We start from the raw sequence: 18,123 nt of genomic DNA, 5'->3' as shown, positions 1-18,123 counted from the left end.
TGAGTACAGTACAATATCATCAAGGGGCATCTGGCCTTTTCCGTAGTCTCTAACTTGTCTGAAATCCTCGGATAGTTTTTAAAAGCCAAATCCTTGTTTGAAACCAAGCACTGTCATATATTTTGTAAGTGGTGAATCTATGACTTGTAAGACTGACTGACTGTAGATTGTGTGGAGGGGAGTTCCTCTTCCCCAGACAAGTGTGTCCTTCAAATCTTGTGACCTTCTCAAAACAACTGAACTATAATTTGTAATGATTACTGTGGGAGAAAAAGGCCTCAGGTTCTCAGAGTGGCCTTTAAAGAAAACAGGTTCTATGATAGTAAAATGCTCGGGAGGATCCAAAGTTTACAGAGGGATGCCCAATAACTGTTTTTTTTTTACCTGAGTAGTTTTTGCAGTTTTGATACTTAGAAAATGCCCATATAAATATCATGCACTATTTCATTCATGCATGATAAGAGTTTTAATCCAGGGAAAGGTGACATTGTGACTTGTCCCTCCTGTAGCACTGTAATGGTTTGTGCTGTATTTGAACACATTAAGCCACTTACCACCGACAGCTCAGATGTGAACAGTGTCCACCATGTTGTATGATCTCTCTCCTTGTTTTGTGCATAAATGTGAGCTTATTTTTCTTTTCTTCTTTTGTTCTTGGATAACAAACGAGATTCTGGTACTAAACAAGATGATTTATTGGATTTTCCAAGGATAGTTGACTGAACAATGCAGATATTCAACTTCTTCTGCAAGCTATAGCTGCTTGTTTTGATTTGCAGATGACTTGATGTAATTATTACTGGTACCCTGGCAAGTTAGGCTGGTAAATGACATCATGTGTTGTTTCTAGATATGCAAGCTAGAATTCTTTTCTTTGTGTGTCATTCTGTAGGTCAGCTTTACATGTCCAGATGTCTCTACTTGAACCTTATTGTGTTTTCTCTGAAAGCATGGTTGAATCTTCTACGTGGCAAATTAGTTTTTACTAGAGCGTGCAAGCAAAAAAGGCCTTATCTGTTGCAATGTAATGTTAAAATTATAACAATAGAAATTAATAAATGTGTAACAAAACATCTAGGAATTTTTTAACGTAATGTTGGAGAAACAAGTAAATATTATGTATTGGAGTCAAGTGATGTTGGAAACAGTACTCCTAATCTTTAAATCTCAGGCCTTTAGAGATTGTGGTCATTACTGGTAATTGGTTTGCTTAATTTAGGGGGTGTTTGCAGTAGGGAAAGAAATAAGGATGGTCCCGGGACAATGTTTTATGTAGGAAAATATGTTACTTATTCATTAATTCAAAGTGACTTCAATCACTGGATAAGACTTGAACACATGCATGAAACTGAGCCCTGATACTATCGGCCATATAGCTTGTTTTTGCCACATGAAGTAAGAAATACCATAAGTAACTCTCTTCAGGTTATTAGTGCCATTTCCAGGGGATTTTTCTTTGCTGATTCCACCTCATAAAGCATTATTCTCCATAGAAAGATTTGAGTCATTGGTAGATCTACTAACATGAACAGTTGGTCTAAAGATTTGTTTTGATCCTTGTCCAAAATGCTCAGGTCTTATATTATCAATTGCCAGATTATTGACTTCAATTGCCAGGAGTCTCTGTTGATTCTGCCATACAAAGAGTTGTTCTCCACAGAAACCTTTGAGTCATCAGTACTAACATGAACAGATGGTAGGACTCAGTGGCTGTGTGTGATGTTCCCTCCTTATAAGGAAAGACAGGATGCTTGTGTGAAAGGTTTTGTGAAATTATGTTATATTGAGTCAAAAGTCTGTGCAGTTTGTTTCTGCTTTGTTCCCATTTTTTTACCTGTTCAATTGTCAATCATTTTAACATAAAACATGAAGCTGATTAAAAAGGTCCAAGCCAAAGCTGTTAACTGGGCAAGAAAATGCCTTTGTTGAGTAATCACTCACTAGCTGTGGCTTGGAAAATGCTGTCATTGGAAATGCACCTGTTGTGACCTACAAAACAGGTAAAGCAAACCCTATGGTAATGCAGATAACAGGTGAGAAAGTATTCATGGTTTGCAAACAAGATCTATTCTTTCCTTTCATTCCACACAAAAGAAACAAAAGAGGTCAGCTTGTTCCTAAATGCCTGCCAACTGATTGGTTGTTGTTAAAAGCATGCTGGGAATTCAACCTGTTTGTTTTGTAAATTTGCATGTTCAAGGCTGATCAAATTTACCCAATGACATCACTGTAGGCACTTTGCACCTTTTTGTGCTAAAAAAAGCCGGGTTTAGTCACTGATCAACAAACGGATACCTCAGTTCGGGCTAGACCACTCGTAGTAGACCACTCTGTGCTGCACATGAAGTACAGTTAGCTGCCAGTTCCTCCCTATTTCTGTGGATGACTTTGAATCTACACCATATTTTATCATGCCAAGCGCGGTATGTATGATTTTGAATATATCTTATCAGCATCTGTTTGACTTTGTTTGCCAAAGGCCACCAACCGGCATTAACTGCCAGACTTTTGTAGCCTGGAAAGGTTTATTGGAGACATTGAAGACTTGTCCTTCATAACTTTCTTTCTGTTTTCTCTTATGTAGTTGGTTGGTTGGTTTTAGTGCAAAACTTATTCACTGGGAACTACAATTGTTTTGCTGACTGTAGCAGTTCTTATACCTTTGCAAGATGGTTGTTGGACATTCTGTTACATCAGGCAGTATATGGGTACAGTATTTTAGTTTCATGACCAAAGTCGGTCTAGAATATAATCTAAGTACTTCTTTACCTGTTCCCAATCTGTACACAGTCATCTCATTGTAGAAGTCGCCATATTGCTTCTCATTCATTAGGAAATCTGATCGTCTCGACACATTAAGTGTTTCTATTTCAGTAACCGGTTTCCTGTTTCTTTAGGTTTGATCTGACTGATTCTTGCTCTTTGTGATATCCCATCCCCCGCAGTGTGCATTATGCTTATAGGTTGCGTGTGCTTTTTTACAAGGACATGGCCTTTTGAGAGCCCCGTGTATTTGCGCTCACAAGCCATTAGCGTATACTTAGCCGGCCCTGTTTGGGTTGGATTGGAGCACTTTTGTGGGATACTTGAAGCCAACCATGGTAAAATAGCACGTATCTAGAAAGTGTGCAATGACCAAAAAAAGCAAAATTCATACATAGAGAGAAAATCGTCATCTATGCAAGGTTCAATGTTTTACTTTTGAAATTGGCATCAAGTAGATACAGTTTTCATTCCTGGTCCAATACATGTATGACTAGTATGAGGAACTTGACATGGCACGGGCTGAAAACTTCCACAGGATGGTTCACTTACCATGCATTCAAATAATTCTCTGCTTTAGATTTTTCAGGTTCAGAACTGCAATTATGTTTGTGTCTCTCAAAAAAAGACAACTTTTCACTAATGTTTTTTTCTTCCTCAGGATGGGCACCGGTATCCGTCCAAGTTTGATGTCATCAGGAACCGTGCCAAGAAGTCTCTGGCAAACTCCTTTGAGAGCCTCCTGTCACGGGTAAGGATAACTTGTTGTTTGCCGTTGTTGTTGTTTTAGTACGACCATACTGAAGTTTTGGCAATGTTACTTCTGACTCATTAACTTATTGTGCACTGCAGTTCTCTAACAGTTTTAACAATGTATGGACTAATTTTATGACAGTTGTTACTAGGAGGAGAGACAGTTTTACATATACCACTTAGTGCATTTAGAATAATTGGGCAGTGAGGTATGCATGATGTGTGATTTGCACTATTTCTCCATCACATCTAATGTTTATGATGTAACAAGTTAACAACCAAGCACTGAAGAAGATTGTTTGACAGCATGATTGGCAGTACTTTCTGCTTTGTGATTATTGGGTGCTATTAATACTAACTTTAATATGTTTCTGTGCGGCATGGTGTGATCAGCGTACATCAGCAGGTGCCATATTTACGGCAAAGGTTAGCTTTATTCATTCCCACGGATCTCTATGTGCATGGCAGCCAGCTCTTGCATGCATGTCACACACTCGTCTTTGTGGGTACCCTATCACTTAGCTTTGCTGCATAACTTTGCAAGCAGTATTGGTGACTTCTTGGCTGCATGGCATGTAGATGGATCACTTTCAGCATACTACTGGTTCTATTCCCTTTGGTTGTGGGCAATCTTTATGCAGTGGTTATGTGTTGCAGGAGGTCTTGTCTTCATTTTTTTATTGCCTTGGGTGTTTCTAGGTTCTTTCAGCAAGGTAGATGTTCTAGATATTACAAAAAGAAGTCCACACAGATTTTTATGCAATTTTTCTTCACAGACTACTGCTTTTTTGTAAAATTTATGTAAAACTGATCTGTGCGGTAAGAAACAGTTTTATTGCTGCTATCAGTAAAATGTTCCCTCCAAATTCTAAAGATCCCTTCAAATCTATTCAATGGTTTGCCCTTGCACTGTCCAAACTGGTAGAAGATGAAATAGCCATCCATCCATTCAACTGAACAAAATTTTGCCATTGATGATCAGAAAATGGACATCCTAGTTCATGATAATCTGTGCTGTGCAGCAGATTGCTGGTGCGAAAATCTGACTGGTGTCTCTTTTCTCTTCACTAACAACAGTTCACTGCCTCTAACTTCACTAATACACTGAGACGTCCATGTTTTACCATTCATGTCTGATGTATACCAAAAATTGTACAGTCAAAGCATCACTCTGTTTCAAAAATCCTAAGATGTTTTTTTTGGTCACATCAGACATGAATTTGTTCTGAAGATGTCTAGTACAGGTGGCTGGTGACGGTCCTGTGTGTTCTTGTGCCTGTGTTTGTACCTTTGCCCTGTAATAACTGAAACCCAATCAAACCGTATCACACAATGTTAGTATGGGGCATGATTTTTTTCTTCAACAAAAAGGCATCATCAAAGATTTATTTTCTCTTTCAAAACAGAAATTCCTGAAAAGCCTGAAGTTTTCGTAGAAGATCTTTACAGTTACAGATGTGTACAGCACTTGAATGAAGAAATAACCTGTTCTGTCACCTTCCAGGGCAAAGGAAAGCAGCGCCACGCCAGTGAGCCGATGGGGAATGGACAGTCGGCCAGAGACCGCGCTGCAACCCTGGACTCTGGAGCTGCTGCTGCCGCTGCTGCTAAGGTTGGTGTACGCACTGTCAAGCACTGTTACATTCATTCATTGGCAGTCATGAATCAACAGGTGGTCATGACTTTTCGTAATTGTTGGCCAAAGATATGAAGCAAAATATGAAGCAAATTCTCTTTTACAAATAGTGAGAAGAAGTCACCTGTGAGACAAAGGCTCCATATATTGAAAAGGCTCTATGCAACGTGTTATTCAGCCCTTTCAGTATCAAGCTAGGTTGATGCAACATTTTGTTTTCAGGTCATTGTATGGCTTGTGTCAAAGTCTTAAAAAACTAATGGCTTACATCATAGGTAAAGATTCTTTTCATTGTTGAACAACATATTACCATATAGGTTCATCATCTTCCTTCTCCTGTATTAAACCTAATACTCCATGTTTTATTTACCTTTTTCTGCTTATATATCTAATCCATCTGCCTTTTTCTTTACCATTCCTTCTCTTTTTTTCTTTACCATTCCTCCTCTTTGTCATCCATTGCAACCACTAATCCCTCATCAGCCCTCTCTGGAAGAGGTACCAGAGACTGCCCCCCTCCCCACATCCCTTCCCCTGCACAGAAAGTTTCCACTCTTCAGAAGCACCTCTCTTCACCCGGTACTCTCCTCTGCTTAACTATCCATGCCTGCTCATCTGCAGCCAGACCTCTGTCTTGATGACTTCAGCTTGCATGGTCAGCCATGTGTATGATGGGACTGTTAGCGGGTGAAACAACAATGGCTTTCTAAAAGTGTAGCAGGTGTTCATATGGGCAGGTGCTCAACATGTCAGCTGTCTGATAGTGGTTTTTGTATCTTTCTAAAATCTATGTCACAGCCAACATGACACATTTTATTCATGTTTTTTTTTTCTCCAAATGGGCCTTCTGCATGTTCTATTTCTCCCTCTAATGATGTCATGATTACAGAGGTCTGTTAACTTCAGCATGGATCCCATAAAGCTAAACTTCAACTTTTATGATAACCTTGACAGCTTCCTTCGTGAATGTGATGCCATGGAGCTGTAATTTTATTCTATAGTTATGTCAGTAATTTCAGTAGGTTAAATGACTAACAATAATAATCTCCCTGTATATCATCAATACTTCAAGTGATATTAAATCTAATAGTAGCTAGGTGTATAAATAGTTATAAGATTCAACTTACAGTTAAGTAGTGGAAAAAACAGTAGCTGTTAACGTTATGTAGAAAATAGTTACCTCCATAGGAAGTTCTTCTCTTTTTTCCACACCTCATTTTCACCTTTATTTCCGCTTCTCTATGTGTGTGTGATAGGCCCGGGCCGCGGCCGTAGACTCTACTACCCGGCGGGAGAAGTTTTTCTTCACCCGTAGCATTTCAATGCAACAGGTTACTGGCCAGTCCTTCCAACTCTTGGGTGCATGAGGCATGCCATAAGGGCAGATAAACCCCCCACCCCCGCGCATGTTGGCGATAACGCATGGCCCAAGGATTTAAGTTTAACCATTTAGTCTAATGCCAGAAAACGTTAAAAAAAATATAACATTAACATTAGCTGTAGTACTACTAGTACAGCATTAGTCAAGTTAAACAATAGCACTAATCTTACTCTCAACTGCAATATTAGGATTTTGTTTCTAAACTCTTTTAACGGCAGTGCCTAGGACAGAAATGATTTTAACTGAGGGGTATTATGCAATGTATGCTTGTTTACTTCCTAACAAGAAACATGCAATTCTGTGGTGTGTTTCAAGCAGTACAAACAAAAGAAATTGATGCAGATGTATCAATCATCCAAACTCACCCTCAGCAGAAAGAAATAAGCTGGGAATGGGACTACCTCATTTATTTAATCTTAACAGGCTGCAGGGAGTACTAAGGATGAAGGGATTACAGAGCATGATGTTGCATTATTTGATTTTCTAAAATTTGCATTACAAGGAATTGAGATGTAATTTGACTTACGCAGATTTGCTGCGGGACATAAAATCAGTTTCCAAGGATAAAACTCACGTTAATTCAGCATGTTGATGGTTAAGGATGGTTAACCTTGTCTTACACTGCATGCTGAACCCCATACTGTAACACTTCAAATCTTTAGTCATTTGTACTTATATTCTTTTTGTCCCTATTCCAGAACCCAAGTACCATACCCCCTCCATTAAGACTTGTGGATGACAGCCCTGGTCCACCCACATCCGCACCCCCCACCCCAGGCAAGGATCAGGTTGAACACAAGTTTGACCTTGAAGACTCCCCTTTCCAGCTGAGAAAACGCAGTAACACACTCGACCACGTCCCGCCCAGGCGAAACATCATGAAGGAGATTAGATCATCACCGCTCGCTTCCAGGTCTTCCAGCAAAGACAGTCTGTCTGACAGCTCTACTGGAAGTAAACAAAGGTTAGAATTAGGTTTTTTATCATCAATGGTATAGTTTGGTCATCTGTCATATGAGTTTATATATACATATTCTAGAACTAGCAAAACAGGAACAACTAAATCAATCCTTTGTGATGCAAAAGTTACCATAACAATATTGTTCTAAATCACAAAAAAAGTGGCATGTAAGCTAGTCTAGTTATAGCCTTGACTACCAACAAAACTTGGCTTGTAATGCTGCAAAATGCAATTCAGGAGAATGACATGTTTTTTGCATACCTTCAGACTGCACGCGAGCATCTCATCACCCCCTGACACCCCCCAGGGTTACACCCCCCACAGACGGATGTCATGGAGACAGGCCATCTTCACCAGGGTGGTCACACCGGGCCGCAATAACACCATGCCAGGTACCTTGTGTATGTATCGGTGTACGTGATTGGGCATCACCCACGTTGATTCTTTTTTCCTTTCTCCAATCATACCAATCATTACAAATGTGATGTGTTTATGTATGTGTTTTGTTGTTGCACATTTCACGTGATGTAGAAGTGTGATGTTTTTGTCATGGTGTTGGTGAAGGTTCTATTTGTGTGTTCTATCATGTGAATACTGCTCCTTGTGTTGTACAACATTGATATCACTGCGATCATGCCATGACATCTGACTTGTGTACCTTCCACTCTTCGTCTGCCATGGATGCAGTATGATTGAGACCAAATGTGATGTCAGATTAAAACTGTTTTACAAGCAAGACTTCCTATATGTCCTTCAAGGCTGGACTTTAGTGCTTGCCAAGCATTTTCAAAACGTGTCAGTGTGATTTAAAGGTTTAACCAGCTTATGGATGAAAAGTTCATGTTGCTATTTTGGGTTCATCTCGATTAATGGCAACTTGCTCTACCAAATTTCACCAAGGGACTATTCTTAAAACAATGAATATAGGGATTTTAATTAAAACTGTGAAAGCAACAAGGAATCCATCTTTAAAATCGTCTCTGACTTCTCTCATTCTCAAGAACGACCATATCTCTGGATAAATCATTCTGAAGTACCAGAGGAATATGGTGCTCAACAAACAGCTTTGAAAAACTAGATTACGTAAATTAGCCTAAATGTAAATCATGTGTTTGTTATGATTACGACCCTCTATATACAAAATTGCTTCCCACAGACGTACATGAGCTGGACGAGACTCTGACCACGCCCGAGGCCAGCCCCAAGGTGCGGAGTGTGGAGAAGCCCAGGAAGAGAACACGAGAGGAGCTGCGGGCTCTGTGGAAGAAGGCCATCATGGAACAGATCCTGCTCATCAGAATGGAGCGAGAAAATATCAATCTGAAAGGTACCTGTTGATCTTGCCTCTATTTTACTGATTGCCTGTGACATGTCTTCTGTGGAAGTGCTTTGCCCCCCTCCCCACTTGTGCACACGTCCTTGCCATATAAGAATCAAAGTGCAAGGTTTGTTTCAATTCAAAACTCAAAAGGACCTCTTTGTTTGCTCAGAGAAAATGGAGCTTATATTTGTTCAGTCAAATGGCAAATGATCATAACCTTTAAAACATATGTTGTATTCTGCTAGGCCTCCTATCGAAATTACCAGATCAAACATAATTTAACAGTAGGGTACTAGTATGTTGACTTTGAAATGCCAGGACGTGTCCCTTGACAGGCAATTTCTCTCTCCCAGTGTGAGTTTCATCTTGTAACAATGCTTCTCTTGCTTTGTGAATGTGATAATTGCATTCTTTACAAAAGAAGCCTTGTTGTATATGGGCAGTATTGTGTGTAGCGTGTCGGTGGTCCTGTTCTGAGCATAACTAGTATCACTACTGCTATAATCTTTACATGGAGGTGTTCTGAATCTGGTGATGCATCCCTCAGTGATTACAGTGCACGGAGGTGTGTTTCCTGTTTTCATTAGTGCATGCTGCTTGACTGGATTACATAAAACGTTGGTTATCTGTATATTTAGGAATGTAGTTGTGATTTTTCTTTTTTCATACACAAAGATTTACCTTACAAAGTGGACTTGTGATTTTTCTTTCATCACCTTTGAAAATGACCAATATTTTCCTTACATTTGGTGCAACCTTGAATCTGTTTGTTTTGTTGTTGTTTTTTTCAAATTTTTTATGTTTCAATCAGGGCTTTAGCCAGCTCGAAATTTTTTTCCGTCAGCCAATTACAATCGTCGCGAAAACCGCGAAAATTAATTAGAAGAACTGAACTGAGACCTTGAAAAACGGGTTTTACTGAGATTATCGTATGCGAAAGGGCGCCGACACACATTGTCAACAATCATAACAATAGTAAAACAAACAGTGTGTGGCTTTTACGGCCGTGGATGGCGTCCCCAAGCCGCCTGTAGCTTCCACCAAGGATTTTTGTCCGTCAAGGTTGACGGATTGGTTTAAAAATTTTTCCGTCAGACGCAGCACATTTCCGTCAATTGACGGAAAAACGGACGCTGGCTAGAGCCCTGGTTTCAATACTTGAGGTGTATTTGTGTTTCTTGATGTATGTAACTCTCTTATAGTAGTGTCTCTGTCTTTTTGCTGCCTTAAGGAAGTTTTGTGTTTTTCTGTCTGTCGTCTATTGTGATTTTTCCAGGTAAGCTCACGGTGTAAGATCACCTTGTTATCATAGCAGTGGAAACACCATTCCACATTTACCATTACCATAATGATCCCATGCAGTAAAAGCAGTATGCTTTTGTTACAAACACATTTGGACTAATAACTTCATCGAAAGTGAACAAAAATTGTTTTTTTTTCCATGTGTCTGAACCATTTTCAGCAATTCTGAAAAAGTGATAACACAGTCAGGGCTTGTAGATTTCTTGAAGTAACTCAAGTGTCTGATTGTATGACAATTTGGAGGTGATCTGGACTTTGTTTGAAATACACAAAGCTTTGTGGAGACGATAACAAGATGGCAGGAATACAAACAGTTGTTTTTGGCGACGCCTCAGGGGCGAGCCTAATGTTTATAGTGTGCGACCGTTTGACAGGAATTCTAGGAATTCCGCAGGCATGCGAGGAATTTTTCTACGGGTAGGAATTTTTCTACGGGTATTCCCTAGGGAATTTGTTTTTGTGTGTGACCTTTAGTCTGCTTTGGGTATGGCGTATAATACGATGACGTGACCGATGTTATAAACAAGGAATTCATGTGTTAGATACTCGTTTCACTTATCAAGTCTGATATGTTTTGAATTGTTAAAAATTTATTGCTTTGTTGAGTGGGCGGCAACAAGTAGTGTAGTATTGTTTAGTTTAGGCTCTTTTTGCCCGACCGAATGACTATATAGCACATTACATTTTCTAACAAATTACCCGATATTATGCAGCAATAGGGGAGATAAGTGTTTTGGGGCATAGGCAGTACACACTGTTACAGATTGTTACGATGTTTCGCATGCTTATGAGTACTATAATGAAGAGCAATATGTCCCAGCTATTATTTCTTATATAAGCTTGTGCTTTTTACAATTTGGAATGGAATGCTTTAAGTGGATGTCGTTTGGAGCTATAGAAAGGATGATTTTGAGGCTAGAAAAATAGCTTCCGCCTTTGTCTTTTGAGCTTTGGGATGATATGCTTTCACGAGGTCAAAGCAAATGATGAAGACGAATATGCCACAGTTTTATGTCGATATCTATAAAATATGAAGTGAAGTGCTTTCAGGTAATTGTCGTTTGGAATTGAAGCTGGTGTGTTACGCCGAAGGGCGGTTATACCGGCTATATAGATACATATTAAGTAAAGCCTGATTGTGAAAACTGAAAGGTTAATAAGTCACATATTTCAAACAAGTCATGAAACCAATGGATTTCAAGTTGTTTAGATTCTGCTTTGAAGACTATGACTAGCACAGCTAGAATAAAGGAAGGACGCAGAGACAAGGTTTTCCGTACACTTGGCACGGGACACTGTTAAAGTGTTTTGACGTTACTACATAATGCTGACCCCGCTAACTTCGGTCACAGGTTGGATACAGAATAATTGTACTGAACATTTCTATGGCCGTTCTCTCCTTAACTACATCCATCTCCGGTTTGATTCGGTCCGTCGTCGCTGAGGTTAACCTTATGTGCGGTTCTTTGATTTACATGCACACTCAACTACTACTGCAATGTATACCCGGTACACTAAATGCATAGTAATGGTATAAATCACCTCAAAACCAGTCCGTGAATTCTCTAACTAATTTTAGGTTCACTATGGTTGTAGCAGGTTGTTCCCTTTGTATACCTGGGAAGTGTGGTAGACCACCACGGGGGCACGGATAAGGATGTTACAGCCAGGATAGGGAAAGCCGAGAGCAGCTTTCATCATGCTGAAGAACGTCTGGGCCTCCAGGGTGATACGGGTAGCCACCAAACTCCGCATCTTCAACTCCAACATTAAGTCAGTACTGCTCTATGGATCCGAGACCTGGAGAACAACAAAAGCAACGCAGCACAGGATACAAACCTTCATTAACACCTGTCTGAGAAGGATCTTTAAAATCAAGTGGTCAGACAGGATCAGCAACCTGGAGCTGTGGGACAGAGCAGGACAAGAACCAGTGGTCAGTCAGATACTCAAGAGGAAGTGGTCCTGGATAGGGCACACTCTCCGGAAGCCAACATCCAGCATTACACACCAGGCTCTGACTTGGAACCCTCAGGGCAAGCGGAAGAGGGGGAGGCCCAGGAATAGTTGGAGGAGAGATACGGAGGAAGAGATGAAAAGTATCTGCAACAGCTGGCAGGATCTGAGGAAGAAAGCCCAGAGGAGGGTACAATGGAGGACCATCATCGGTGGCCTATGTTCTGACCGGAACAAAGGGCCCAAGTAAAGTAAGTATGGTTGTAGCAGCGCAATCGATTGGCTATTCTAGATCTGCTACTGGTCTGGCACTCTCCTCTCGTTGTCTTCCTCATGTCGACGGTGCTGTTCTGGGTGATGTGTGGCTCCCCTCCTTCCCGACTTTATAAGGCACACGGACGTCTATTCCGGCTCCTCCAGTGATGCATCTCGTCTCACCGACTTGCAGTGGAAGGACTCGACTGATTTTCCCTGTCGTGGTAGGAGTCCCTGTGCAAGTTGTGGCGGAACACCTCGACGTTGTCACTCGTATCCTGTATGTACCATTAGTCTGTTGGGATCGAGAGAAAATACAGAGATCACATCGCCCGTTTCAAATACTTAACGGATACACTGATACTGAAAATAGCGGTCGCTCTTAGGAGAACAAACACACACTCATCTCAACTTGATCACCTTGGCTGATTGATATATTCCAACAAGTCTGCACTGATTACATCCCTATGTCTGCGCTTTCATCAGGCGCACTCACTCACATCACACTGACCGGTAAAGTCCTGCCATCAGCAAGGCAGTCGATGGAGCCCTGGAGACCACGGCGGTTTGATCTGACTTCTACCCTGTACATGGACAAAACATTGAAACTGTTTCTGACAATGGGATACAAAATAAATGAAATATTTACAAAGAAGCTGTGGTATCCATCTAATCAAGTTACAAATATTCCAGTCTGCACAATCTGCCCAAATATTAAGTCTCCAGAACCTATAAGATCGTTTTCACTTGACGTCACAGTTGCGTTCGAACGTTCGATCGGCCATGTTGGATGATAAGCTGCTCGATCTCCACACGGCTGTGTGTGCACGTGGTGGACCCGTACGAGGAAAGAAGGTTTTTATTCAGAAACGGGCTGGATGTTTGCCGTGCTAAATGCGAGTTCCATGAACACGGGACACGGACTTCTCGCCGTTTCTATCTAACAACGCTCATTATAGGCACTTTTAGCTCTTCTAGCGGCCCGCCAACATGGGCGCCGGCGCGTAGTTTGTGCCATAATACTCTTTCAACGGGCTGAATGTTGGTTTCCTGAGGCACGAGGTATGTCAATGGCGTACAGGCCATGTCGCACAAAAATGTCAGCGAGCTGTAAATGAGTATATTCCATGGATAAGCAAGACACTTTTTTTAGAAATTGTCCGCGATTTTTAGGAGTCGGTCTATGCTCGCCTTTCACCAAAAAACTGCTCCCAAATCAGTGAAGTTCCGATGGTGATGGTCATTAAAACTGGACTGTCTCGTTCACACACTTGTGCGCACATCAAGTCAGCACGTGTTCAATTCAGTATTGACATTTTGGTTTGGGTAAAGTTTACGAGTAACGAAGTTCTTTTTCTTGACCCACAATTGTAGATGGTCGAAGATAATATTACTTTAGTCGCAAACTTTACCTAAGACAAAACATGTCAATACGGAACTTACATGTGTGAATAGGCACAATACATCCCTCATACGCATCTCAATCGTTTTGTGTTAGTTTTAGGAGGCAGGCATTCTCTCAGTACGACCCAGTACGCGTTCCTTAAACTGACAAAAAACGATTCAGATGCGTATGATCGGTGTCTATTGTGCATACGACTTCGTATGATCATATGAAAGAAAATGTCAATACGCGTACGGACCTCGTGCGGACTTTATATACACGCTCACTCGTGTGGCTGCATCCTAAACGGACAGTCACACGAGCGAGCGTGTATATTCTCCTGGCCGAGCTCCTGTAACCTCATGCTGTCACTAGATACAGTTTGGCACCTGACTGAAAGACATGTGCCAAGCATTCTGAATTTGAATTTGCAGCAGTAACGTCAGCAGCACTGATTATGCTTAATATTGTTATGATTATGCTTAGTGTTGACAAAATACGGAAAAAAGACGGGCGCACGCGAACCTAACGACCCGCTGGGCCGCACTATCTGCTTGTCACACGGAGTCAGGGTCGTGGAAGCGCCAAATCTTGCCCCTTGTGAGGCACGCTGGATAACAGGGCAGGTATAAAGTTTGGTGGGGGATCGGTAGCTAGTCCTCCGCCTTTATGAAAAGAGTCGATATAACTTATATTATAACTGTTAGTCACCCAGGTTAGCGGCCAACGGATGCCCGGGTATTCAACCACCGGCACCATGTTGAATGCCGTTTTTTAAGCATATGGTTCAAGAACCTATTATTGCAACTTTGTCCCGATATCTAGCCTTGGCTACGTCACTTAATGATTCGCATTTCGGAGAAAAAACAGCACACTTGAACCCGCCGCAAGCAACTTTGACAGCGCCGTTCTGTGTTCTATTCATCCAGGTTATCATCCAACATGGAGCCCACGCGTGAACGTGACGGAACGGTTTTCGAACGTTCTGTGAAAACGAGACACTTTCTCCGACTTTGGGCAACAAATCACTCATAAACAAATAAACCAAAATAAATCAAAAATCAATATGAACTAACAATACGATATTACAACGGACATACAGAAGCAACATACAAGTAGACACTGACAAATATGACAGAAGATTTATCCTTCTCAGACGAAAGAAAGCCCATGGCAACCAAGTTCCCATAATCTATATATAACGTTATTAATATAAAAAAGTTTCGTCAGGGGCTAGCCCAATAGTATAGTGTCTTGCTAAAAGGAAAAGAAAAACGAATAAAACGCTGAAAAAGAGTGATGGATGTCACTCGAAACGTCCGGAAGTAAATATCCGTTTTTTATCCAGTTGTAGAGATTGAATTGTATTTGAATAGTTTAACATGGAGGTTTCTAACTGAGGCCTCCTTGTTGTCATGCTGTATGATCCTTTGAATAGATAGGGCTATTTCCATCACACAGGTTCCGTCCGCAAATAAGTAAACAACACAATCAATCACAGATATCAGCATCGACCGGACTCACACATTCTCAATTTCTTGGGTGTATTTCATGTATATGGAAACTTAAAACGTGGGTATATCACCATCATAGTACAGGACGGCTACAATAAAAAATTAGACTGTACTTACGAAGCCATGACCTCTTCGAGCCGCGTTTCGTCTCCAACTGATAAGTTCGGCGGTTGTCTTTTCTGATATACATGTACATCCATATCCCTCCGCTGCTGAACTGGGTCAGCTGTATACCAACCAAGAAATCACAGAAAACAATGATCGTAATCCTGACACTGGTCAAATACATATGTATATCACAATCTAGAAACAATGTTGATAGTTAGATACGAACATCTAAAAGCTTCGCGTGTTTGTACTACTTTTGACGGCGCTTGTGTCTGCATTGGTTACCCCCAGATAACCCCGCGAGGGGCAGAGTAGGGGGAGGCTTGTGTACCTCTGATCTGAGGATGTTATTAGATCTGGGCCAGTTCTACACAAACCAGATGTCATTTTGCAAGCTAAAGTCAACAGTAAACACAAGTCCTACTTGAATACTACGTAATCTAGAATCAAAATCAATGTGACTGTACACAGATGACATTAACAGTTTCAGTGAACACAATTTGAAGTCCAAGATACAAATCTATCTTTAAATTCAATTTTTATACCCTGCAATCGCATACACCCGAGTGTGGCCTGATCATACCGTAATCCCCTATGGATAAACCTATTGTTCGAATGATGTACAACTATATTTCTCTACGTCAAATCAAATTTTGAACATAAAACAACACAGAAACAGATCAAACGTCAAAATTATGGATGTTAGGTAATAAGATTCCATTCTTTTCTCCCAATTTCTGCCAAGCCCGAAGAAAAAATAAAATAAAATACACAGATCATGCATGCATGATCATGCATTCTTGGTCTTTGGACATCCCAAAAGTTGAAATGGGGCAAGTGATGGGTTTTGTTACACACCCAACAATACTGTTGAATGACTGAGTCGAGATAGATCACAAGTAACATGTTTGTTGTTGTTTTGTTTTCGAGCAAATCACCAGGAGAGATAATCAACACACGAACAATCGCCGAGAACAAAAACTTTTGTACACGAAGTCTGCAGTAGTCCTTGAAATTATGAGGCATATTGGGGTACAAGTGCAGACGAAAATGTGTCCTAAAATTGCGGTGTATTTAACAGTAACCGGTACTACAAATCTGTTCCGAGTTCCGCCTTATTCTATACAAAAAAGCATTGTTTAGACCAACTTTACGGTACCGATTTGCACTAACCTGGGGTGGTTCCTCGTCTTCCAGATACCTTGAGGCGAAACTACTGGCCCGGCTACGTGCACCAACATTATCCTCGGGAAAAACTCTTCTTAGACTAGCGGCATTTTGTGTGTATCAGGCGGGAGAACTGGGTCAGAGTACCCCCGGACGCTTGTCTATTGTTCGCAAAACGAAGATCACGTGACTCGGAGCACGCACGCTCAAACGGGGTTCAAACATGACTCCGAGCACGCACTACTTACAGGTACATGTCAGTGCGTGCTCGCGGGACTCAAACGTAAGAATTATCATAGTATAAGATCACGTAAAAGACCCGCAAGGGTTCACCATCAAAGCAGTTTTTTTTTATTAAACTGAAACAGAAACTTTCTATTTCTTGCAGAAAAGATATTAAGGTAATAAATAAGACACAAATACTGGGTAATAGTATGTTCATGTTCATGCTACGAAACGTGTTGTTTACATGGCGACAAGCAGCTTTATTACCCTTTGAAATATTTATGGGTGTAATATTTTCACCTGTGTATGTATGTCTGTGATCGTTTGTGTCAACTCAAGATAACTTAAGAACTGTTGCTGAATCACGCTCGTACCCAGCGCCGCGAAGAAGCCATAGGTTTAGATTGTGGGCTCAACCAATACACAAATAAAACTATATGGAATCCACAGCTGTCATTTTGTTTTGTTTTGTGTTTGTCTCAATTACCTTAGCAAATCGTAAGTTGTGTGACTCTTGTGTGCGTCTCTATACAACGTGAGACTGTACCCTAGTTAGCTAGTATTTTCTACAGTTACCGAGGCGAAAACAAGACGAAAGTTTACTATTTCGGGGGTAAAATGTTGCCACAATGGTGATACGTTATATCAAAGGGAACTTTAAAATGTACCTAATTTGGTGGCGCTGCGAGGGTGTTAGATTACCCTTCTAGATTGCCGAGAGGGGAGTTATGTCATGGAAGGGAGTTCGCTACGGTAGCGCGTTTGGCATTCACGTCCCCAGGATACTACCGCCCTCCCAGCATGCTTCGCGCAGAAAAATACGTTCTTTGTCCCAGGGCTGTCTTTGAGAACAAACCACTAGTAGCCCCCATGCGGCCAAAAAGTGAATTGCATAAAAGACTCGCACACGCATATTCAGTGGAACAAGACAATTTATTACGACGCTGTGAAGGAGCGTGTTGCTGAATGGTGAATGATTTTGGTGTGTTGGTGGGGTGTGACAAAAACGGAAATAGTTCTGTATCTGTATCTATATAGCCGGTATAACCGCCATTCGGCGTAACACACCAACTTCGCAGGCACGCGGTGCGGCAGCAGCTGGTTATATTACACTGAACGATCCGTCACACCTAACTTTTGCACATCTATCTGCAAGCGTCCTTTAAAACTATCCAGAGAAGATGCCCCTACTGTGCTTGGTGATATAAAAATTCCAATCTACGATAGTTCTGGGAAAATACGAATTTTTGAACACATCGATCCTAGGTTGGAATCTCTGGTACCTGAAGGCATGACTGTTTCTTGTTCTTTTTTGAGCTGGTATTAGATACTTATCAGTCGGTACGTCCACCAGCTTATTCTTCATTTTGTACATCATGCAAAGTCTGGACATTTTC

General features: G+C 41.0%; 2 protein-coding genes across 14 annotated transcripts in view; one reads left to right on the top strand and one right to left on the bottom strand.

Annotated features, from left to right (window-relative positions):
• Positions 1-18,123, top strand: part of LOC118418979 (TBC1 domain family member 1-like) — a 47,447-nt gene that overhangs the window by 19,212 nt on the left and 10,112 nt on the right. For 6 of the 12 annotated variants that reach the window (XM_035825145.1, XM_035825144.1, XM_035825140.1 and 3 more), the window contains 8 exons: positions 3,425-3,514; positions 3,910-3,942; positions 5,021-5,128; positions 5,636-5,731; positions 6,409-6,483; positions 7,232-7,497; positions 7,762-7,895; positions 8,651-8,821. In XM_035825145.1, coding sequence (XP_035681038.1) covers positions 3,425-3,514; positions 3,910-3,942; positions 5,021-5,128; positions 5,636-5,731; positions 6,409-6,483; positions 7,232-7,497; positions 7,762-7,895; positions 8,651-8,821 — 973 coding nt within the window. The remainder of the gene's footprint in view (positions 1-3,424; positions 3,515-3,909; positions 3,943-5,020; positions 5,129-5,635; positions 5,732-6,408; positions 6,484-7,231; positions 7,498-7,761; positions 7,896-8,650; positions 8,822-18,123) is intronic. The other 6 variants (XM_035825142.1, XM_035825143.1, XM_035825146.1 and 3 more) reach the window with 6 other exon arrangements.
• LOC118418983 lies at positions 12,317-16,789 on the bottom strand. Of its 2 annotated transcripts, none has more exons than XM_035825158.1 (3): positions 16,508-16,676; positions 12,840-12,912; positions 12,317-12,623 (listed from the first exon to the last, which is right to left on the bottom strand). In XM_035825158.1, exons 1-3 carry the CDS (start codon positions 16,573-16,575, stop codon positions 12,405-12,407), a joined length of 360 nt encoding a protein of 119 aa, XP_035681051.1. In that variant the 5' UTR covers positions 16,576-16,676; the 3' UTR covers positions 12,317-12,404. The 2 variants fall into 2 exon arrangements, 1 of the variants encoding a protein (XP_035681051.1); XR_004831572.1 differs by lacking the exon at positions 12,317-12,623 and adding an exon at positions 15,344-15,452 and having other exon boundaries at positions 12,630-12,912; positions 16,508-16,789.

The sequence above is a fragment of the Branchiostoma floridae genome, chromosome 7, assembly GCF_000003815.2.
Source record: "Branchiostoma floridae strain S238N-H82 chromosome 7, Bfl_VNyyK, whole genome shotgun sequence".
Lineage (NCBI taxonomy): Eukaryota > Metazoa > Chordata > Leptocardii > Amphioxiformes > Branchiostomatidae > Branchiostoma > Branchiostoma floridae.
The sequence above is the reverse complement of the archived record's forward strand: the minus strand, read 5'-3'. Positions and strand labels throughout refer to the sequence as shown.